This window comes from Mus caroli, chromosome X (genome assembly GCF_900094665.2).
Source record: "Mus caroli chromosome X, CAROLI_EIJ_v1.1, whole genome shotgun sequence".
Taxonomy (NCBI): domain Eukaryota; kingdom Metazoa; phylum Chordata; class Mammalia; order Rodentia; family Muridae; genus Mus; species Mus caroli.
Window position 1 is genome coordinate 95798691 of NC_034589.1, and position 24555 is coordinate 95823245.

The following is a 24555-nucleotide window of genomic DNA, read 5'->3' on the forward strand; positions in this document are numbered from 1 at the left end:
TAGCCCTGGCTGTCCTGGAACTCACTTTGTAGACCAGGCTGGCCTCGAACTCAGAAATCCGCCTGCCTCTGCCTCCCGAGTGCTGGGATTAAAGGCGTGAGCCACCACGCCCGGCTTGATCATATTTTTTAAAATGATTTACTTATTTTTATTTTGTGTGCATTGGAGTTTTGCCTGCATGTTTGTCTCTGTGAGGGTGTCAAATCCCCGGGAACTGGAGTTATAGTTTTAAGCTACCATGTGGGTGCTAGGAATTGAACCTGGGTCCTCTGGAAAAGCAACCAGTGTTCTTAAATGCTGAATCATCCCTCCAGCCCCCCACCATAATTATTTAGCTAGTCCCTTAGTAAGTAGGCTGTTTAAATTTGAACTATTATAAACAGTATTGCAATGAACATTTTGTTAGCAGTGGTTTCTGTCAAAGAGATATACGTGATATCTAGTAGGTTTCGTTTAAATAGTTACATGAGTACCTGCACTAAAAATTTTTTTTCTTTTTCTGTTTGCTAGGATCATAACTGAAAGGAGAATTATGTTTTGTTTTGTTACTGTTTTCTCTTCTTGTTTGGTCAGGTTTTACAGCTACATTGGATGATGATAAACCTTGGTACTCCATTTTCCCCATTGATAATGAAGATCTGGTATATGGACGTTGGGAGGACAATATCATTTGGGATGCTCAGAACATGCCTAGAATTCTGGAGCCTCCTGTTTTGACACTTGATCCCAATGATGAGAACTTGATTTTGGGTATGTTGATGGCAGAAGCCAGTGCTCCTTATCTTTGACATCTTATTATTAATGGCAAAGGTCAAGAGGATATAAAAATGTTAGAGAAGGCAAAAGCTAGAAACTTTTCGGTGATGCTTTTTTAAAAGCAGAGTTGTAGCTGCCAGTTTTTAGTGTTTGACTATTGTTTAGGAAAAACTCATGTAGGGATATTTAAAATTGTATCTTCAAGACATCATTAGACATGGCTTAGGCAGTAGTGGTAAACACCTTGGGAGACAGAGGCCGGCAGATCCCTGAGTTCAAGGTCAACCTGGTTTACAGAGTTCTAGGACAGCCAGGACTATATAGAAACTCTTGAAACAAACAAACAAAAGACATCAGATATAGGCTAGCCGGAGAGAATTGCCAACTAAAAGTAGTCTGGAAGTAAAGTGAGAGAGCTACTTAGAAACTCCAAAATTATCAGTGGAAAGGTGAATTTTAGCTGGACCTAGTAGCATGGATCCTAGCTACTTAGGAGGCCAAAGCAAGAAGACTATAAATTCAAGGCCTTTCTAAGCTACAGATTGTGTTCCAGGACAGCATTAGCAATTTAGTGATATTGTATGTAAAGATAATGGAAAATGCAGGTCAGAAGGCTGAGATGCAGCTCAGTAATAGAATCCTTACCTAGCTGTGTAATATTTTAGTTTCAATCCTTATATAGAAGGATGGGGAGGAGGGTAGGAGAAAGGGAAGAAGAGGAGGAGAAAACAGGAGGAAAGAACGAAATTGAGCATTTAGGGATATCAATTCCGAAGTCATTTCTTGTTATATCCTCAGAGATCCCTGATGAGAAGGAAGAAGCTACTTCTAATTCTCCTTCTAAGGAGAATAAGAAAGAATCATCTCTGAAGAAGAGTCGAATTCTCTTAGGAAAAACAGGAGTCATCAAGGAAGAGCCACAGCAGGTTTGGGAAAAGAAAAGGACTTGGTATTTAGAAGAACAAAGAAAAGGATTAGGAAAGTGTAGTCTGACCAATACTTATTTGATCTATCATTATCATTAGAACATGTCTCAGCCAGAAGTGAAAGATCCATGGAATCTCTCCAATGATGAGTATTACTATCCCAAGCAACAGGGCCTTCGAGGTACTTTTGGAGGAAATATTATCCAGGTACAAATAGCTGCTTTGCTTTGACAGAGGGTATGGGTAAAGATTGCCTGGGAAGGAGGTAGTATTTACTTTTAACTCTTCTGTTTCCTGTTTAGCACTCAATTCCAGCTGTAGAATTACGGCAGCCCTTCTTTCCTACCCACATGGGACCCATCAAACTCCGGCAGTTCCATCGCCCACCTCTAAAAAAGTACTCCTTTGGGGCACTATCTCAGCCAGGTCCACACTCAGTTCAGCCTTTGCTGAAGCACATCAAAAAGAAGGCAAAGGTATAAGTGAATCCTTGTTAGAAAAATAGTTCTGTAAGATAATTGGGGTACAAATTGGGGGGTTATACTGGATATTAGATTATATTAGGGATTATTTATTTTCTCAGATGTGATACAATTTTATTTTGTTTATTCAGAAGAATGTCCTTATTGTTAGATTTTTTTTAGGAGCTGAGGATTGAACTGAGGGCCTTGAGTTTGCTAGGCAAGTGCTCTACCACTGAGCTCAATTTCTACCCTCTAGAAGATTTCGATGAATATACCTAAGGCTAAAATATTGCAGCTTTTAAAACTGGTTCACTAAAATCTATAGAAACTTTACAGATTAAGTAGGGAAAATGCTTAAATAGTGAGAGAAAAGATGTTCAGAATACTTTTCTTTCAGTTTTAGAGGTATGTTTGAAAGTTTTCACAATGAAATTGAAAAAAATAACATGTAAAAAACGTTTTGGTATTGTCTCAGATTGGATGATATCAGTGTACGTGTAGTTTATCTTTCTGTTGGAAATAGGCTATATTTTCTTCTTTTTGGACAGATGAGAGAACAAGAGAGGCAAGCCTCGGGTGGTGGAGAGATGTTTTTTATGCGCACACCTCAGGACCTCACAGGCAAAGATGGAGACCTTATTCTTGCTGAATACAGTGAGGAAAATGGACCATTAATGATGCAAGTTGGCATGGCAACCAAGATAAAAAACTACTATAAACGGGTGAGACTGTACTCAAATACTTTTTATGGATTTTTTCGTATGTGTATTTTTTAAAATACTCACTTTATGTGTATGAGTGTTTTGCTGCATGTATGTATATATGCATGCCACATACATGTGCCTGAGGAGGCCAGAAGAGCGTGTCAGATCCCCTGGAGCTGGAAGTATGGATGGTTGTAAGCCACCATATGAGTGCTGAGAACCAAACCTGGGTCCTCTGTAAAAATAGCAAATGTTCTTAACCATGGAGCCGTCTCTCCAGGCCCTGAAATTTTTATTACCACTGTAACTCTAATTAGGTATGTAGTAATAATCTGTGAACATGCATTTTACCATATACATTTCTTGGGAGAAGGGAGTGGTTTCTCTTGTTAAATGCTATGCTTATGGAAGATTACATGTATGTTTATTGGTTTTATTCTGTGAGTTTGAGCTTGCTATGTTTCTTCTAGAAACCTGGAAAAGATCCTGGAGCCCCAGATTGCAAATACGGAGAAACTGTTTATTGCCATACATCGCCTTTCCTGGGTTCTCTTCATCCTGGCCAGTTACTGCAGGTAAAGAATTCTTTCCTGTCTTTATTCTCTTCTAAGGAAATTGACAGATAAGGAGCAAGTTTGCCCAGAAAGGAACGATTTTGGTTGATTGAGGTGTTCATGTATTAGGTATAAGGTAGTATAATCCACTGGGAGTAATTGTGGGTGTGATGGTGCAAACCATTAATTAATCTCAGCACTTGGAGGGGCCAGAATTTGAGACCAGCTTAGTCTACATATTGAGTTCCAGGTCATCCAGGATTATGTAGTAAAACCCTATCTCAAAAAGAGGTAGGGTCTGGAGAGATGGCTCAGAAGCCAAGAACATTGGCTGTTCTTCTAGAGGACTGAATTTGATTTCTCAGCACCTGCATGACAGCTCACAAACATCTGTAACTCTAGTTTCAGGGGATCTGAACCCTTTTCTAGTATCCTTGAGCACTTATATCCATGTGGTGCACAGATATAGTTAGAGGCAAAACACTCATACGTATTTTAAAAACTAAAAGGGAAGAATTAAGAATAAAAGCTTAGACCTGGCAGTGGTGGCACATGCCTTTAATCCCAGCACTTGGGAGGCAGAGGCAGGCGGGTTTCTGAGTTTGAGAGCAGCCTGGTCTACAGAGTGAGTTCCAGGACAGCCAGGGCTATACAGAGAAACCCTGTCTTGAAAAAAAAATCAATCAGTCAATCAATAAATAAATAAAAAAAAAAGGCTGGAGTTCAAAGTTATCCTTAGCTATGTAGCAAGTTTCTATCCAGTTTGGTAAATAGGGGACTATCTTAGAAAAACAAAACCAGCAAAACAAAAAGACTAGTATAATTTATTAATATTATTTTTTGGAGACAGGGTTTCTCTGTGTATCCCTGGCTGTCCTGGAACTCACTCTGTAGACCAGGCAGGCCTCGAACTCAGAAATCTGCCTGCCTCTGCCTCCCAAGTGCTGGGATCAAAGGCATGTGGCACCACTGCCCGGCCATAATTTAAAATTTAAGGCAAGATACTTCCTTGAAAATAATTCTGTGTTATCTTTTAGATCTTTAGCCTAAATATAGAGGAGTGGGGTTGTTTATTGTTTGATTTGTGAAGGGGTGTCTGTGTGTTTTGAGCTAGGATCTTACTCTAGCACAGGCTGGCCTGAAACTTACTGTTTAGCTTAGATTGGCCTCAGATTGTCCTCAAACTTTGGGGCAGTCCTCAGCCTTATGAGTTCTGGAATTACAAATATGAGCATGAGTTACTATAAAATGTTTTTAAAAAATACACATTGGTTGTGGGCAGGGATGGTGATGGATGCCTTTAACTCTAGGAAGACAAAGGCAGGTGGATCTCTGTGAGTTTGAGGCCAGCCTGTTCTACAGAGTGAGTTCCAGGACAGCCAGAGAGAGGTGGTGTTGGTGATGCCTGCTTATAATCTCAGTAGTAGGAAGGCACAGGCAGGAAGGTCATAACTTTGAGGTGAGCCTTGGTTATAGAGCAAGACCATGTCTCAAAAATGAAAAAACAAAAACACACCAGGAAGTCCACCTAGAATTAATGTAGGTTATGAGTGTTTTAAATTCTTTATGTGAAGTTAGTATGTTTGACGGACTAGAGATGAAGCTCAGGAGTAGAGTGCTCACCAAACCAAAGCTCATTGTTCATCTCCCACTGTGTGTGGAGTCATATTTATACTCCTTCATCACGGGTCCTTTCATGTGTTCAAGGTCCTGGGTTTGTGTCTACCACTGCAAAAAAGTGGTACATTTTTAAGATTTATTTATTTATTATACATAAGTACACTGTAGCTGTCTTCAGACACACCAGAACAGGGCATCAGATCCCATTACAGATGGTTGTGAACCACCATGTAGTTGCTGGGATTGGAACTCAGGACCTTGGGAAGAACAGTCAGTGCTCTTAAACGCTGAGCCATCTCTCCAGCCCAATATCCTGCATTTTTCAGCTAAGGAAACGTAAGCTCAGAACTTCATACAGTGACTGGTAAAGGCTATTTCTTCTGAATCTAAATTTTCACTTTTTCCACTTTTTTTTTTTTCCACTTTTTCGAGTCAAGATCTTTCATATAGCCTCTGTTGCCTTCAAATTTGCTATGTGGCCAAGGATGGCCTTGAACTCTTGGTCCTCTTGCTTCTGCTTTTCAAGTGCTGGGATTATAGATAGGTATTATAATACCTTTTCCTCCAATATCATTAATTAATTAGTTAGCTAGTTAAGTAGTTAGTTTGTGTGTATCTCTATGTATTTTATATCTATGTATGGAAGCCAGAGATCATTGTTGGTTGTCTGCCTCTATTACTTGCTACCTTACTTTTGAGATAGCATCATCTTTCATAGATCCTAGAGTGCAGTTTTACCTAGACTAGCAGGCTAGCGGGCTTTAGAGGATCTTCTTGTCACCACTAGTCTCCTTTCCAACACTGGAATTATAGGCATAACCTCTGTGCTCAGCTTTATATGTGAGTGCTGGAGATCCAAGTTCATGTTCTCATGCTTGTACAGTAAGCACTTTACCTGCTGAACCATCACCCAGCCCCGATTTTTTCTTTTTTGGGGGGAGGGAGGGAGGGTCCTCATGCAATCAGGCTGACCTCAAATTTACTGTGTAGTCAAGGCTGGTCTTGAATCCTAACCTTCCTGTTCCTCCTAACAAGGGCTGGGATTACAGAATATGCCACTATGTCCAGCTTTGACTCAATTTTTTTGAGAGATAGTTTCTTTCCATAGCTCAGGCTAGCCTGGAACTACTGTGTAGCCCAGGGCGGCCTTGATCCTCCTGCCTCAGCCTCTTGAATGCTGGAATTAGAAGCATACACTGCTACTCCTGGCTCTATTTTTAAAGTTTTTCTTCCTTTTGTCTATTAGGTGCTAAAAGACAGTATGTAAAAAGCTTAAAAAAAATCTTGTGTGATATTCCATATTTTACTCATTATATAGACTTTAGAGCTAATAAATATAGATAAAATTAAGTTTTTTCCCTTTTTTTAATAGTTAGCTGAATTTTCTAAAGATTCTCTGTAAATAACTTTTGTGGTTTACTTTCATTAGGCATTTGAGAACAACCTTTTTCGTGCTCCAATTTATCTTCATAAGATGCCAGAGTCTGACTTCCTGATCATTCGAACAAGGCAGGGTTATTTTATTCGAGAATTAGTGGATATTTTTGTTGTTGGCCAGCAGTGTCCCTTATTTGAAGTTCCTGGTCCTAACTCCAAAAGGGCCAATACACACATCCGAGACTTTCTTCAGGTAAGATGGGAGTGTGGGAGTTGGGCTAAGATGCACATGCTAATAGAACGATGAAAACACATCTGACCTTAGTTGGAGAAGGCACCTTGGTAAGGGCTTTTATCCTTTATGTAATTAAATGTATTTGGCTTATTGGACAGGTTTTTATTTACCGGCTCTTTTGGAAGAGTAAAGATAGGCCACGGAGGATACGGATGGAAGATATAAAGAAAGCCTTTCCTTCACATTCAGAAAGCAGCATCCGGAAGAGGCTAAAGCTCTGTGCCGACTTCAAACGTACAGGTCCTCAGTGTGACTTCTTGTCTTCTCTGATGCTCTTGTACTCCTAAAGAATTAGGACATTCAGTTAAAAGAAATTATAACTAATAGAATAGAAATTAATGGTTGTAAAAGAAGGTACCAGACCTTGTAACTAGAGACTTTGATAATTTGATGATAATTGGTTGCTAGTATAGTCCAAGTGAGTATTTGCATGTCTTACATACGATGATTAGTCATATTTAGGGCATTTGTTGGTTCAGTGCCAGTTAACTATACTGTTTCTTTTGGGTGTTAGAATTCAGAACAGTTTTCCTTGAATCTTTTCCAGGGATGGATTCAAACTGGTGGGTGCTGAAGTCTGATTTTCGTTTACCAACGGAAGAGGAGATCCGAGCTATGGTATCCCCAGAACAGTGCTGTGCTTATTATAGCATGATAGCTGCTGAACAGAGACTAAAGGTGAGCCTCTTCTTGTTAGGCACTGCTTAGGCCTAAATTTCTTTTCAGAAAGCTAGAAGAGAATTCTGTAGAGATGATAGTTACTAGATTATTACCAGTTATTCAACCATTTAAACTGTATGGGGTACTTTGTGTGTGTATGGATTCTAAGGAAAACTACAGTGTAGCTAAATGGCAATGTGAGGCTCAGTGAGGAATTTAAATCATATTGCCTTCCTTTAAAAATGATAGCACAATTGAGTGATGACTGTTTTGTAAAACAAGCAGGAAAAGGACTTTCCAGCTTCCCGGGTATGCAGAGATGTTAGCTGGAAGTATGGCTTAGAGATGCACAGCATATAAGGCTGTCTTAGTTAGGCCTTCTGTTGCTGTGCAGACACCATGACCATGGAAACACTTATAAAGGACAACTTGGAATTGGGGCTGGCTTAGAGTTCAGAGGTTTAGTCCATTATCACCATGCCAGAAAGCATGGTAGCATGCAGGCTCTAAAGAGGTAGCGTGAAGTTCTACATCCAGATTGGCTGACAACAGGAAGACAGAATGATGCTAGGGCCAGCTTCAGCATTTGAGACCTCAAAGCCCACCCCCCACTGACAGATTTTCTCCAACAAGGCTATACCTTCTGTAATAAGGCCACATCTCCCAGTAGTGCCATTCCCTGTGAGCTTATGGAGGCCATTTTCATTCAAACCACCACAAAGGCCAAAACAAAAAGTCCAACTGAGAAATTCTGTAGTGAGAATTTTTCTTTCTCTTTAGCTTAGATTGCTTGGTTTTAAAATGGGTCCTAAGCTATTCACACATCCACATAAGTTCCTTGAAAACGTTTTTTGTCGGGCTGGTGAGATGGCTCAGTGGGTAAGAGCACCCAACTGCTCTTCCAGAGGTCCAGAGTTCAAATCCCAGCAACCACATGGTGGCTCACAACCATCCGTAACGAGATCTGGCGCCCTCTTCTGGAGTGTCTGAGGGACAGCTACAGTGTACTTAAATATAATAAATAAATAAATAAATCTTAAAAAAAAAAAAAAAGAAAACGTTTTTTGTCTGAGGGCTAGAAAGATGCTCAATGGTTAAGGGCACTGGCTGCTCTTCCAGAAGACTTGGGTTCAATTCCCAGCATCCACACAGCAGCTCACAACTGTTTGTAACTCTTGTTCCAGGGATCTGACACCTTCACACAGACATATATGCAGGCAAAACACCAATGCACATAAGATAAAAATAAATTATTTTTAAAAAGATTCTAGAAAAAAAAACTTGTTTGAACCCAGAGCCATGCACATGTTAGACAAGCATTCTGCCTCTGAACTAATGCAGCAAATTCCTTGGAGTCTGGCATATCTTCTAGTAGCTCAACGATCTCAAGGGTGCTCAACAGTAATATATACATTAAAAATTGCAGAATCTATTTTCTATGCAGAATATGGTTTGGTATTTTATATTTGGATTTGGTATTCAGTAAAACTGTTTTTGAAAAAAAATATGTTTTTTCCTTTGACCTTATTTATGCATAAAATTGTCTTCTTTCAGGATGCTGGCTATGGAGAGAAGTCCTTTTTTGCTCCTGAGGAAGAAAATGAAGAAGATTTCCAGATGAAGATTGATGATGAAGTAAGATTTTACAAATTATTTTTAGTTTCTGAGGCAGAATCTTGCTTTATAATCCAGTCTGGCCTAGAACTTTAAATCTTCCTACCTCTGTCTCCCAAGTGTTAAAAGTACAGACATCCCAACATGCCCAGCAACACTTGTTTGTTTGTTTGGTTGGTTGGTTGGTTGATTGGTTGATTTGTTGTTGTTTTGAAACAGGGCTTCTTTGTGTAGCCCTGGCTGTCCAGGAACTCATTCTGTAGATTAGGCTGGCCTCGAACTCAGATATCCTCCTGCCTCCCTGCCTCCTGAGTGCTGGGATTAAAGGCATGTACCACCACTACCCATCTTGAAATTTTTTTGTCTTTAATTATGTGTCTGTGTGTGGGTGTGTGCACATAAGTAGGTGTGTGTTGGGGCTGAAGAGATGGCTCAGTGGCTAATAATACTGACTGCTGCTCTTCTAAAGGTCCCGAGTTCAATTACCAGCAACCCACATGGTGGAGATGATGGCTCACAACCATCTGTGACAGGATCTGATACCCTCTTCTGGTGTGTCTGAAGAGAGTAATAGCTTCCTTCTTTTAGAAATTTCTTTTTCTTTTATTGCCTTTTTCCACACAATATATTTTGATTATATCCTTTCCCCTCTCAAAACTCCTTCCAGATGTTCTGATGAACCTCCCAACCCGTCCAATTTTATGTTCTTTCAATAAAAAAGAGTATTTTATATACTCATATACAATAAATAAATAAATCTATCTTTAAAATGTAGGTGACTATTGGTGCCTATTGAAGATCAGCTACATTGGATTTCTCTGTAGGCGGAGTTAGAGGTGGCTACATTATGTGGGCATTTGGAACTGAACCCAGGTCTTCTGAAAGCAGTTAGCTTTCTTAACTGCTGAGCCATCTCTCCAGCCTGCGTTATATTTTTCTTCCCTTTTTTCCTTTTTTCCTCCCCCTTTCCTCCTTCCTCTCTTCTTCTCTTCTCTTCTCTTCTCTTCTCTTCTCTTCTCTTCTCTTCTCTTCTCTTCTCTTCTCTCGTCTCGTCCCTCTTCTTTTCTTTTCTCTTTTCTTTTCTTTTCTTTTCTTTTCTTTTCTTTTCTTTTCTTTTCAAAACAGTGTCTCTCTTTATGTCATCCTTGCTGTTTTGGAACTTATATGTAGACCAGGCTGGCCTAGAACTCAGAGAGATCTGCCTGCCTCTACCTCTGCCTCTGCCTCCCAAGTACTTGGATTAAAGGTGTGTACCACCATACCCAACTATGTACTTTTATTAATTCAAAGAAAACTTTTAAAGATTTACTTATTTGTATTTGAATTTGTGTGTGCCTGTGTACAGAGTACAAAAGAGGGGATCACATAGACCCCTTAGAGCTGGAGTTTTAGGTATTTGTGGACATGGGCCTTCTTATGTGGGTGCTTGGATCCAATTTCTAGTCCTTGTGATTGTACACCAAATGTTTTTACTCACTGAGCCATCTCTGGCCCTCAACACTTTTTAAATCAGTGCTTCTTGTTATCTTGTTTAAAAAGAAGGTTTTGGGCTAGTGAGATCTTTAATCCCATCACTCTTGAAGCAGGGGGATCAGATATTCAAGGATAAGCTTTACTACCTAGGGAGTTTCAGGCCAACCTGGGCTAGGGACCCTATTATAAAAAATCAGAATAAGGGAGCCATGACAATCAAATACAGTTGTCCTTTTAACTGTGAGCATCATGAGTGTGGGTACAACACTACCTTCTGAAGTTTTATGGAAAATGGACTGAAGAACATCATTGTTTCCTCATATTTCTTATCCTGGTTACACTCTGAGTCTCTCTTTAATATCATGATGTAAGTACCATAGAAGAGAGCCAAGCATTGGATAGCCACTACATTTAACTTGATAATTTAAGAAATCATGAAAATGACCCTGAGAATCCTTTCCTTTATCTCAGGTTCGTACTGCTCCTTGGAATACTACAAGGGCTTTCATTGCTGCCATGAAGGGCAAATGTCTCCTGGAGGTGACTGGAGTAGCAGATCCTACAGGCTGTGGTGAAGGGTTCTCCTATGTGAAGATTCCAAACAAACCGACACAACAGAAGGTGAGAGTCTAGAAATCAAAATGGAAGGATTGACGGTTGAGCAGTTGATGAATAGGGTGGAGGGCCTGGATGGGCTTCATTTACCACAATGCCATAGATGCTTACTCTTAGGAGGTCAGCTTCAGATTTTTACTTGTTTTTGTTTGAGACAGGATGATAAAGAGCCTCAGCCAGTGAAAAAGACAGTCACAGGAACAGATGCAGACCTTCGTCGCCTGTCTCTGAAAAATGCCAAGCAACTTCTTCGTAAATTTGGTGTGCCTGAGGAAGAGGTAGGTTTAGAAGAGGAAAACTCCTAGTAAGAGGTTTTGTATGCAGAGAAAAAAGGTAGGAAGATATATAGAATCATCTGGAGCTTCAATATGGTGTAGAGGCTTTACCAAAACTTTCGAAACTTCTTTTAGGTTTTGACTTTTTTTTTCTGTTTCTAATCATGGCCCTGTTTTGTCCTTTAACATCCCTGAATGAGTTACATATGTGTAGTTCTGTGTTTCTTTCAGATTAAAAAGTTGTCCCGCTGGGAAGTTATTGATGTGGTACGTACAATGTCAACAGAACAGGCTCGCTCTGGAGAGGGGCCCATGAGTAAATTTGCTCGTGGATCAAGGTTTTCAGTGGCTGAGCATCAAGAACGTTACAAAGAGGAATGTCAGCGCATCTTTGACCTACAGAACAAGTATGTTATGTTCATTCAGTACTGTTTAAAGTTTAAGCTAGAATATGGACGTTTCCTAGACATGTTATATTTTGAACTAATAATGGTCTTGTACATGCAAAACAATATTTTATCACTAACTCTATCTCCAGCTCTCAGATACTATTTTTCTATTTTGGAATGAGGTAGCCCTGCTGATCTCGAACTTGCTATGTGGGATATGTTGGCCTCAAACTTTTGATAATTCTATATCTCCTATATTCTGGGCCATAGGCATCCATGCTCTACCAGATATTTCAAAAGAAGAGGATGTTACTTAAAAAAAAGTGTAACTAGGTTGTTGGGTATCTGAAATATCAGGCACTGTCTGTAATAATACTGCCAGAGTACCTATTCCTGTTTTTAAAGACAAGGCTTTACTATGTCACTCTGGATAGCTTTGAACTCAGTGTGGACACCCAGCTGGCCCTGAATTGTAAAAAGTATCTTTTATTCCTCTGATATAATTGTTGTCTCGGAAGCTTATTGCCTCAGTCTGCTAACCCAGGCCTTCTAGCCCCTGTACAATTTTATCTAGGCCTAGAATGTTTTCAGCCTCTGAGACTTACTGCTGAATGAGCTCACCCTTTCTAGTTCTTTCTGAGCTCTGACTGGCTGGTTCAACTCAGCTGTTCTGACTCAAACTCTTCTCTGAACTGACTGACTTAATCTGGCTTCTCTCTCTTAGCCTCTCCTGAATTCCTCTGCTTGTCCTCATACTAACTTTGGCAGTCTGTTCTAATCTTCTGTCTCCTTATTCTCTGGCTTGTTCTGTCTTCACTTGTGTCTAGCTTCTTCTCTCTAACCTGTCTGTGTAAAACTCTCCCAGAGAAAACTGCTTCCTTCTCTCACGGCCCCTTAAGGAGCTTCCCTTTCCTCTTTTCTCAAGAGAGTCAGGCAGGTCCTATTCTGTCATGTCTTTCTCTGATTTGTCACTTTGTCTGCCACTCAATTAGACATCACTTTCAAACATGGGTGCCTTCTTCTACCAGGTAACTTTACCTTCATTGTTTGGGACTAAAGGTGTGTACTAAGGGCATTCCAGCCAGAGGGATTAAAAGTGTGCGCTAAGGGCTGAACCACACCATAACACAATCTTGGGATTCACAGTGTGATCAAGTACCCTTCAGCACTGAACCCATCACCTGCCTTTTCCCCCTGAGAGCTGGGATTAAGGGCATATACCACCATGCACAACTCTTTTTTTTTTTTTTTTTTTTTTAAAGCTTTTTCTGGAGACCGGATCTTGCAATGTAGCCTATATGGGTTTCAAGCCTTTGGCTTGTCTTTGCTTCCCCAGTGCTGGAATTATAAGTGTGTCCCACCATGGCTGCTGAACTGGACTTAGTAGTTTTAAGTGTGGTAATGGGTATATTTTTTCTTGTAGTGACTTATGAAAGAATAATAGTGTGCTGTTAAAATGATCCATGAAGGCTGGGTGGTGGTGGCGCACCCCTTTAGTCCCAGCACTTGGGAGGCAGAGGCAGGCGGATTTCTGAGTTCAAGGCCAGCCTGGTCTACAGAGTGAGTTCCAGGACAGCCAGGTCTATACAGAGAAACTCTGTCTCGAACCCCCCCACCACCAAAAAAAAAAGATCCATGAGTCTAAATGTTGTAGTGTACTGGGAAGCTGAGCTGTGTTTGGGAGACTGGGGCAGGAAGGATAAACAATTCAAGGCATACCTAGGGGCAGAGGAGAACACACACAAACAGTGAGAGTCTCTTTCTGAAAAAAAAATTACTGCAATTTTGCAAATATGTGAAATGTCTGTCAAGATGCAGTTTTTCTGTTACAGGTTTTGTGTCTGTGGATTCTGCATATATCTTTTTAAGGTTGATTCCTCAATTTTCTTCTTCAATCCTACTTTGTACACTTGTATCTCCCCTGTCTTTAACTTTTTCCCTCTCTTGCTAGGGTTTTGTCATCAACAGAGGTCTTATCAACTGACACAGACAGCAGCTCAGCTGAAGACAGTGACTTTGAAGAAATGGGAAAGAATATTGAGAATATGCTGCAGAACAAGAAAACAAGTTCTCAGCTGTCTCGGGAGCGGGAGGAGCAGGAACGGAAGGAACTCCAGCGGATGCTACTGGGTAAGGGGACTTCTTAGATAAGCAAAGGATCAAAACCAGAACTTAGATAACTGCAGACTAGCACTGAGTCCAAGCTGAAGACAAAGGAAGGAATGAGTATAGAGAAATTTGTAGATGAGATAGCAAGATTTCTACAGATGACTCCAGTCTGTGGGGATAAAATTGAAGAGATGCTGCCAGCTTATTGCTTCCTCTTTCTGTGTTAGGTACCTGGCTAAACTAGGCTATTAGTGCTGTACATAAAATCAAATCAGCTTTCTAGGCTTTCATCCAAAGTAACAGGGTTTTTTTTTTTTTTCATCCGTCCGTCCGTCCGTCCATTCATTTCATTCATGCATGCATGCATGCATTTATTCATTCACTCACTTAACTCTGTATCCCCATGCCAGGCATTCATCCTTCCATTCCCCTTTCTTTTTCTCTGAGAAAGTGGAGGCCCCTCTGAATATTACCCCACCCTGGCCCATCAAGTCACGGTTGGACTAGGCGCATCCTCTCCCACTGAGGCAAGCAAGACAAGGAGACTCAGGGGAATGGGATCCACAGGCAGGCAACAGATTCAGGGACAGTCCCTGCTCTAGTTGTTGGGGGACCTGCATAAAGACCATACTGCACATCTACTATATATGTGCAGGGAACCTATGTCTGGCCTATGCTCACTCTTTGGTTGGTGGTTCAATCTCTGGGAGCCTCTAGGGTTCAGGTTGGTTGACTTTGTTGATCTTCGTTTTAAAAATATAGGAAGTATCTGGTTAGGTATGGTGGCAGATATTTTTAATCCCAGCACTGGGGAGGCTGAGGCAGGAAGCTCTTGATTTAAAGGCCAACCTGGGCTATATAGTAAGACCCCCATCTTTAAAAAATAAAGTACAGAATCTTTGCTGGATGAAGTTGCCAGATTGTCTTTGAACTCTCTGAATTTACATTTAAAATTGTATGCAGAAGATTCTTTTTTTATATATATATTTTTTATTAGGTATTTTCCTCAGTTACATTTCCAATGCTATCCCAAAAGTCCCCCATACCCTTCCCCCAACTCCACTACCCACCCACTCCCACTTTTTGGCCCTGGCGTTCCGCTGTACTGGGGCATATAAAGTTTGCATGTCCAATGGGCTTCTCTTTCCAGTGATGGCCGACTAGGCCATCTTTTGATACATATGCAGCTAGAGTCAAGAGCTCTGGGGGTACTGGTTAGTTCAGAATGTTGTTCCACATATAGGGTTGCAGATCCCTTTAGCTCCTTGGGTACTTTCTCTAGCTCCTCCATTGGGGGCCCTGTGATCCATCCATTAGCTGACTGTGAACATCCACTCCTGTGTTTGCTAGGCCCCGGCATAGTCTCACAAAAGACAGCTATATTTGGGTCCTTTCAGCAAAATCTTGCTAGTGTATGCAATGGTGTCAGCGTTTAGAAGCTGCTTATGGGATGGATCCCTGGATATGGCAGTCTCTAGATGGTCTATCCCAGAAGATTCTTAAAGAAGTCTTAGGTACTAAAATGAGCTAAAACCATCCATCAAAAGTTGCAGAAGCTGATGGTGAGGGTGATGGATAATGAGGTCTCCATGATGTTTCTCATTACAGATATCATCGAGCAGGTAGTGAATGTAGATACTGAGAGGATGAAGTCCGAGGATGAAGATTAGAGTGACCATTTTCATTCATACTAGTCTTAGCTTTGTTGCCCATCTCTATGAAGCTTTGAAAAATTTTGTGTCTCTGGCTACTTTGTAAAGATATATGGCTTATACCATTATAGTCCTCCAGTTCTTTGCTAATATGATCCTAGAACACAGTATGTACATTACATGGACAGTTGTTAGAAAGGCAGATTCATCTTGAGCCTGAGCTCTCCATACCTACTGAGTTTAGTTTACATTTTTACAAGAGCTCCAGTGAGTTCGTGTTCATATTAAAGTTTTAGAAGCATACATTATCTAGATCCTAAGACTGGGCTTAAGCACTCCTCTTGAGTGCTTGCTTGGATGTTTTCATCAACTTTTTGCTGCTGGGAGTTGGTGGGTTTTTTTTGGTTTTGGTTTTTGTTTTTGTTTTTTTGGTTTTTTTTTTAGACAGGGTTTCTCTGTATAGCCCTGGCTGTCGTGGAACTCACTTTGTAGACCAGGCTGGCCTCGAACTCAAAAATCCTCCTGCCTCTGCCTCCCAAGTTCTGGGATTAAAGGTGTGCGTCACCACTGCCCAGCATGCTGGGAGTTTTCTATCACTCGGCTATTTGGAGGAATAGTAATATTTAACTATTGCTTCTCTGTCTCCAGTAGGAAGCCCAATACTCTGAGGTATTTCTAGAACATTTGTATGTAGTAGGAAAATGGAAATGGGCAGTGGTTAAAAAGGAGTTGGAAAAGAACACTTTGGGATGTTCTTGTGGCTAGAAGCAAGTCTACTTTTAGTAGAATTGTAGTTCCATGATATATTGAACATCTCTGTTCAACCCCAAGAAGTGGCTATTTGGGTGTTAGGGGGAATGTTTGGAAATTGTTTTTTACCTTGCAGCAGCAGGCTCAGCAGCAGCAGGAAACAATCACAGAGATGATGACACAGCTTCAGTGACCAGCCTTAACTCTTCTGCCACTGGCCGCTGTCTCAAGATTTATCGAACATTTCGAGATGAGGAGGGGAAGGAATATGTTCGTTGTGAGACAGTCCGAAAAGCAACTGTTATTGATGCTTATGTACGCATACGGACCACAAAAGATGAAGAGTTCATGTGAGTTTGATATGCTGCTTTTGAGTATGGCAGAGAAAATAATAATGTATGTGAGTTGTAGTGATAGGAATATACACCATTGATTCTGGAATTCTGCTATTATCTAGAACCTGCTTGTCTTTAGATCTTTGGATTTGAACAGAGCAAAATCACTAGAGAAATAACCGTTTTTACTACATTTAGATGGTGGTAGTTTGTCTCTGGAAAAATCTTAGAAAAGTTACTCCTATAAGGTTTTTATAAAGGAGGTTTTGGCAGGAGGAATACAGGTTCTAGACCAGTCTGGGTTGCAAAAAAACAATGTCGCAAAAATCAACAGGAAAACCTTAATGATTATTAATTAGTTATTCAGGACTAGACAGAGAAAAGTTACTCTATACATGTGGGGGACTGACTAACAAGGAAGATGAAGATGGCAGACAGTTTCTGTCACTTCAGCCTGGATGAATTACTTATATTCTGATTTGGTAGCTTTCAGGGTAGTCATTCTTGATTTAAGCTGCTTATGGTCTTGCTTTGTTTCCCCGTTACTCAGTCGAAAATTTGCCCTTTTTGATGAGCAACACCGAGAAGAGATGAGAAAAGAACGGCGGAGGATTCAAGAGCAATTGAGGAGACTTAAACGGAACCAGGAAAAGGAAAAGCTGAAGGGGCCTCCTGAGAAAAAGCCCAAAAAAATGAAGGAACGGCCTGACTTAAAAGTAAGTAAATTGGGCTGGTGACATGGCTCAGCGGGTAAGAGTACACTGACTGCATTTTCAAAGGTCCTACCTAAGTTGAAATCCCAGCAACCACATGGTGGCTCACAACCATCTATAATGGGATCTGACACCCTCTTCTGGTGTGTCTGAAGAGAGTGACAATATACTTATATATAATAATAAATAAATCTTTGGGCCTGAGCGAGTGAGGCTAACTGGAGTGAGTGAGGTTGACCAGAGTGAGCAGACATCCTAAAAATTCAACTTCCAGCAACCACATGAAGTCTCACAACTATCTGTACAGCTACAGTGCACTCACATAAAATAAATAAATCTTTTTTAAAAAGTAAGTATATTAAGCCAGGCATGGTGGTACATGCCTTTAATTCCAGTACTTAGGAGGCAGGGCTACATAGGGAAACCCTGTCTCAACTGGCCCCCAATGATGTCTGGTTTTGTTTCTCCCCTGCTGCATATGTATTTCATTCTCATTTTGACACCCTTCACCCTGCTTACCTCTAACACATTGCTATCTTTTTCTGTTGCAGTTGAAATGTGGAGCATGTGGTGCCATCGGGCACATGAGGACAAATAAATTCTGCCCCCTTTATTATCAAACAAATGCCCCACCTTCTAACCCTGTTGCCATGACAGAGGAACAAGAGGAAGAGCTGGAAAAGACAGTCATTCATAATGATAATGAAGAGCTTATCAAGGTTGAAGGGACCAAGATCGTTTTGGGCAAACAGCTAATTGAGAGGTAAGGGATGGCAGTCAGAGAGTGCTGTAGCAAAGATCTGTTCAAGGTTGATGATTGGACCTGTCAGGGGGAAATGTGGTGTGATTGTTCTTTGAAGTGGAACTAGGGCTTATATCAACTTTGAATTATCACATGTAATTTTTGCTGGTAATGAAAATTCTAGTGAGCATCGGGGCTTACTACTTGCTTTTACATATTCTGTTTTCGGAGTCACTATTTTTCTTCTGGTTTTATTTGGTTGCTGTTTTTTGTTTGTTTTGTTTTGTATTGTTTCAATACAGAGATTCTACATATCCCTGGCTATCTTGGAACTCACTCTGTAGACCAGGCTGGTCTTGAACTCAGAGATCCTCCTGCCTCTGCCTCTGGAGTGCTGCGATTACAGGCCTTTGCCACCAGGTGAGGCTAAGTCTTAATATTTATACAAGTACCCTTACTGGGATAGTTTTTTGTTCTGTTTTGTTTTACTTGTTTTTTGTGGTACTGGTAGGTACAGTAGGTAACATCCTCAAACTCTTGCACAATTTTTTTAAGAGTTTGCTAAATTACCCATGTTAGCCTCAAACTTTCTGTCTTTCTCTCTCAGCCTCCCACATAGCTAGGATTACAGGCATGGAGCACCACACCTGTCATGAGGGTAGTTAAGATAAAATGAGAGACTATAAAGCAAACTGTACTTATACCCAATCTTCTTGCCCTTAGAGAATTTAATAGATAAAATTGAGATGTTAGAAACCGGAGAGATAGCCGGGTGGTGGTGGTGCACACCTTTAATCCCAGCACTTGGGAGGCAGAGGCAGGCGGATTTCTGAGTTCGAGGACAGCCTGGTCTACAGAGTGAGTTCCAGGACAGCCAGGGCTATACAGAGAAACCCTATCTTACCCACCCCACCCCCCCAAAAAAAGAAAGAAACTGGAGAGATGGTTCCGTAGTTAAGAGCACTGGCTGTTCTTCCAGAGGACCTGGGTTCAATTCCCAACCCCCACATGGCAGCTTGTAACCATCTGTTCCAGGGACTGTGGTTCCCTCCCACAGACATACACATAGTCAAAACAAAATGTACATAAAGTAAAAATAAATAATTTTTAAAAAATGGTGATGTTAAATTTTTTTCCCATTTTAAAATTATAAACTAAGATGGACTGTTGTGGCCAGAGATTAAGGCTTTACTATACATATCACTGCATATACTTCCTATACATAATTAAAAATAATAAAAAGTAAATCTTAACAAACAGAAGAGCTGGCAAAATGGCTCAGCGGGTAAGAGCACTGAGTTCAGTTCCCAGTAACTACATGGTGGCTCACAACCATCTGTAATGGGATCTGATGCCCTCTGCTGGGTGTCTGAAGACAGCAACAATGTAGTCACATGCATTAACTAACTAACTAACTAAATAATAAATCTTTTTTTTTAATTTTTAAAAATATTAGTATGGTATATGAGCTATATGATTTATTTTATGTGTTTAAGTGTTTTGTCTGAATGCATGTAAGTGAACCATTGTGTGTGCCTGGTACCCACAGAGGTCAGAAGAGGGTGTCAGGTCCACTGGAACTGGAGTTACTGTCTAGTTGTGAGCTACCATATAGGTGCTAAGAGCTGATCCAGGGTCCTCTTTGTTAGAGTAGCAAGAACTCTTAACCACTGAGCTATCTCTCCACCCTTATTTCTGTGAACTATAAATAACACACTATGACACGTTACTGATTGCAGTGCAGATGAAGTTCGCAGAAAATCGCTGGTCCTGAAGTTCCCTAAACAACAACTTCCCCCCAAGAAAAAACGACGGGTTGGAACCACTGTTCACTGTGACTATTTGAATGTGAGTATCTGCATTTTCTTCTTATCAGATGGATTCTCATTGATTCCCTTAGCCTTCTGTAGCATGGTTCTGTCAGTGTCAGATGTTCCCCCATGTCTATTCCTTGAGCATTATATATATTGTTCATTATACAACTTATTAAAATGTATATATTTTGTTTTTCAAGACAGGGTTTTTCTGGGTAGCCCTGGGACTTTCTTGGTACTCACTCTGTAGACCAAACTGGTCTTGAACTCAGAAATCTGCCTGCCTCTGCTTCCCTAGTACTGGGTTAAAGGCATGTGCTATCACATCCAGCTTTTATGTATAGAGAGGGTATGTATGTGTGTGTATGTGTTCATTGGTGCATATGCCATGATGCACACGTAGAAGTCAGAGGACACATGGAGTCAGTTTTCTGCTTCTTTACCTCGAGTCTGGAGATCAGATTATGGTCACTGTCTTGTATGGCAAGAGCCATTATCCACTTGGCCATCTTACTGCCTATCCTCTTTGATGTGCATGAGTATTTTGCCTGCATGTGTATAAATAAGTCTACTAGATACATGCCTGATGCCAGAAGAGCCCAGAAAAGGGTGCACTACAGAGTTAGTTGTAAGTCATTGTGGGTACTGGGAACTAAACCCAGGTCCTTTGCAAAGGTTGCAAGGTATCTTAACCACCGAGCCATCTATCTCTTCATCTTACCATCTCCCCTGCCCTAACCCTCTGCCACCCCCACCCCTCTAGTCCAGACTAGTCTAGAATTTACTATGTAATACAGGCTGGCCTTGAGCTTGCAGCAATCCTCCTACCTCAGCTTCCCAGTTGCTAAGATTATAGGCTTAAGTCCTTTAAGTCTGGCATTATTGAAGATTTCTAAAATATATCATCAGTATATTTAAGAATATTGGGTATTTTTTGTCTGAAGCATTCTGATTTCTTATTTTTTAGAGACCTCATAAATCCATCCACCGGCGCCGGACAGACCCGATGGTGACACTGTCTTCTATCTTGGAGTCTATTATCAATGACATGAGAGATCTTCCAAATGTGAGTTCATTGCACTAGATATATAGAATAGGAAAACAAAGGCCTTTTTGCTTTTTCTGTTACTTCAGCTAGATAGCAGTAATGTGTATACCTTTGTATCTGGAACTTCTTTGGAATTTTGGTCTATTTTTAAATGATTATTAAATGATTTAAATGACTATTAGGTGATGAAGGACAATGTAGGCAGAAGGACACATGAATTATAAGAGGATATAAAGCTAATTTTTTCTAGTTTCAACTCAATATTCTTTTTTCGAGATAGATATGTGAATTCAAATTTCTGGGTATTATAGTAGAAAGAATCTTTTTTTAAAAAAATTATGTGTATATCTCTCTATGCATATGCAAGTGTCCTTAGAGGCCAGAGGCATTGAATTACGTGGGACCAAAATTACAGGGGGTTGTGAGTCCCCAGACATAGGAACTGGGAAGCAAACTTAGGTCCTCTGGAAGAGCACTGAGCATCTCTCTAGCCTCCAACTTGTATGTTTTATAAGAGTAGCTTTTGCATTCCATGAGTGTCTCATATATATGGAACTAGAAAGACAGTTTAATGGTTAAGAGTGCATACTACAGTGGGGTGGATAGTTGGGTCAGTGGTTAAGAACACTTGTTGCAAAGGACCCAGGTTCAATTTCCAACACCCACATGGAAGCTCATCACCTCCTCAGGCACCAGGCACATATGAGGTGTACAGACTTACATGTAGGCAAAATACTCATACACATAAAATTATAAAAATAAACCCAAAAATAATTTTTAAAAAAGAATATATACTGCACTTCCTGAGGATCATGCTTGGTTCTCAGCACTCATGTTCTTACAGCCACCTGTAACTCTAGCTTCAAAGATTTGAATACTTTGTCAGGTGTGGTGGCTCATGCTTTTAATCCCAGCACTTGGGAGGCAGAAGCAGATTGAACTCAGTTTGAAACTAGTCTGGTCTACAAAGCTAGTTCTAGGACAGCCAAGGCTACACTAAAAAAACCCTGTCTTGAAAATCCAAAAAGGAAGGGGGGACAGAGAGAGAGAGAGAGAGAGAGAGAGAGAGAGAGAGAGAGAGAGAGAGAGAGAGAGAGAGAGGAGAAAAGAAAAAGTGGTTTAATGCAAGAAACAGAATTACTACATCTGAAAAATCCCTTGAGAGTTGGTAAACCAGTAAGATATAATTGGCTGTGTCAAGTGTTCTTGCTCACAAATGGTGCTGACTCTTGTTTTCCCAGACATACCCTTTCCATACTCCAGTTAATGCAAAGGTTGTAAAGGATTACTATAAAATCATCACTCGACCAATGGATCTACAGACACTCCGTGAAAACGTGCGCAAACGCCTTTATCCATCTCGGGAAGAATTCAGAGAACACTTGGAACTAATTGTGAAAAACAGTGCAACTTATAATGGTAATAGTTCCTTGTTCCTTGACTGCAAAGGTCACCTTTCAGATTCTTACCCCTTGCTGGTTCTAAATTCAGAGTAGATTAGAATGAAGGAAAACACTTTAATGTGCTTTTTTTTTTTTTTTTTTTTTTTTTTTTTTGGTATGCACATCGGGTAGTGTATATTTCAGTCTTATAGTAAGTGTTGCTTGTTTTTAGTTTTATTATTTAATCCTTTTTTTGAGACATGGTCTCAGTATGTAGCTTTGGCTGGCCTGGAACTAACTATGCAGACCAGACCGGCCTCAAAATCACAGAAACACTTTGGCCTCTTTTCCCAAATTAGTGCTAGGATTAAATCCATGATCTACCACACTCAGCCTCCCGCTATTTAATTATATTCCCTGGTGCATTTGAGACATTGGGTGTGGGTGGACTCTACAAAGGACGTTCTTGTAGCCATATTTTGTGTACTCTAACTCAGTCTGCATTTTTTGTTACAGGGGCTAGATGTCCATTTTGTTTATTTAAAAAAAAAAAAAACAGAAATGGCAGGGAGGAAGAAGTCAGTGTGCATTAATTCATATCTAAGTGTTGGCATCCAGAGTACAGATAATACCAATACAGCTAGGATGTAGTTTAATATCTCATGACCTCTTCTGTTTTCTCATGTATAAATAGGACAATGATGATAGCTAGATTCGGAAGCTTTCCACAAGCCAGTCCAACTTACTTATCAAATTTCATTTCCATGCCCATTGTAGACAATATCATACTCACCATTATATTTTATTTGAATATTCCAAGGTACTTCTTCATGTCTTTGCAGTCTTTTTTCCCTCTTTCTGAAGTTCCCTTTGCTCAAAAAACAAAACAAACAAAAAAAACAAAAAAAAAATACTTGTTTTGTTTTTGTTTTTTGATCCTCTGTGTTCTGGAGCACAGTAAAATGAGCTTTAAAACTCTTATCCCCTAATTATTTATGTATCTAGCCAGGTTGTGATTTGCTAGAAATAATGTTATTTATGTTGACAGTTCAGAGCTGAGCAGAGTGTCAGATTGTATACAAGGGAAGAAAGAGGGGGTTGGAAATGGTGGCACATGTCTACAATCCCAACACTTGGGAAACAGAGACAGGATCAGGAGTTCAAGGTCATCCTTGGTAGCTACATAGCAAGTTCAAAACCAGCTTGGGCTACATAAGATACTGTCTCAAAAATAATAAATAATATCAGCCAGGCTCCTCAACAGATAAAAGCACTAGCTATGTAAGGCTTACAACCTGAGGTCAATTCCTAGAGCCTACAGTAGAAGGCGGAAACTGACTTTTTTGTAAGGGTTTATTTTTATTTTATATATGTGAGTACACTGTCCCTCTCTTCAGACACACCAGAGGAGGGCAATCGATCCCATTACAGATGGTTGTGAGCCACCATGTGGTTGCTGGGAATTGAACTCAGGACCTCTGGAAGAACAGTCAGTGCTCTTATCCGCTGAGCTATTATCTCTGTAGCTCCAGGAACTGACTCTTGAAAGTTGTCCTAACCACACATGCCATGGCTTATGGACCCACATTTACATTGTGAGCGCATACACACCAATTGTAATAAATAAAAAATAGAAGAGAATTAAAATAAAACAAAGCCCCACAGTGGGACGTATGTAACTCAGTGGTAAAGCACTTAACCAGCACACATTAGGTAGGTTCTAGGTTCAGTTTTCAATAGTAGCAAAAATCGCACTCGCCTTTAATCCCAGCACTCGGGAGGCAGAGGCAGGCGGATTTCTGAGTTTAAGGCCAGCCTGGTCTACAGAGTGAGTTCCAGGACAGCCAGGACTACACAGAGAAACCCTGTCTCAAAAAAAAAAAAGTTTCTCACAGCCTTATATCCTTTATTTTTGATTCATTCTTCTGACTTCCTCACATGTCATTCCTGGTAACAGTGGCATGATATGTTTTTATTTGGATTGTCTGCCCCCCCCCCCCTCACACACACACACAGTATTTCAGCTATTGTTTATTCCTTGATACTACCGTCCCTCCCTCTTTGGGACAGGATCTCTACATACCCAAGCTGATCTTGAATTTGCTGTATAGTCCAGACTGGCCTCACACTTGCTATCCAAATACTTTGCTCTCTCGATTACTGTGACTACAGAGTTGTAACACCATAGCTAGCAGCCGGGCGTGGTGGCGCACGCCTTTAATCCCAGCACTCGGGAGGCAGAGGCAGGCGGATTTCTGAGTTCGAGGCCAGCCTGGTCTACAAAGTGA

At 40.5% G+C, this 24555-nt stretch overlaps 1 protein-coding gene across 7 annotated transcripts in view; it reads left to right on the plus strand.

The window, feature by feature from the left end:
* Taf1 (TATA-box binding protein associated factor 1) overlaps nt 1-24555 on the plus strand; it is a 73865-nt gene that overhangs the window by 20015 nt on the left and 29295 nt on the right. For all 7 annotated transcript variants that reach the window (XM_029473242.1, XM_029473240.1, XM_029473243.1 and 4 more), the window contains 20 exons: nt 574-750; nt 1555-1682; nt 1782-1889; nt 1985-2158; nt 2695-2868; nt 3321-3425; nt 6454-6654; nt 6795-6936; nt 7244-7374; nt 8911-8991; nt 10915-11064; nt 11217-11336; nt 11565-11740; nt 13674-13852; nt 16370-16583; nt 17119-17284; nt 17833-18044; nt 19763-19871; nt 20805-20903; nt 22127-22304. In XM_029473242.1, coding sequence (XP_029329102.1) covers nt 574-750; nt 1555-1682; nt 1782-1889; nt 1985-2158; nt 2695-2868; nt 3321-3425; nt 6454-6654; nt 6795-6936; nt 7244-7374; nt 8911-8991; nt 10915-11064; nt 11217-11336; nt 11565-11740; nt 13674-13852; nt 16370-16583; nt 17119-17284; nt 17833-18044; nt 19763-19871; nt 20805-20903; nt 22127-22304 — 3024 coding nt within the window. The remainder of the gene's footprint in view (nt 1-573; nt 751-1554; nt 1683-1781; nt 1890-1984; nt 2159-2694; nt 2869-3320; nt 3426-6453; nt 6655-6794; nt 6937-7243; nt 7375-8910; nt 8992-10914; nt 11065-11216; nt 11337-11564; nt 11741-13673; nt 13853-16369; nt 16584-17118; nt 17285-17832; nt 18045-19762; nt 19872-20804; nt 20904-22126; nt 22305-24555) is intronic.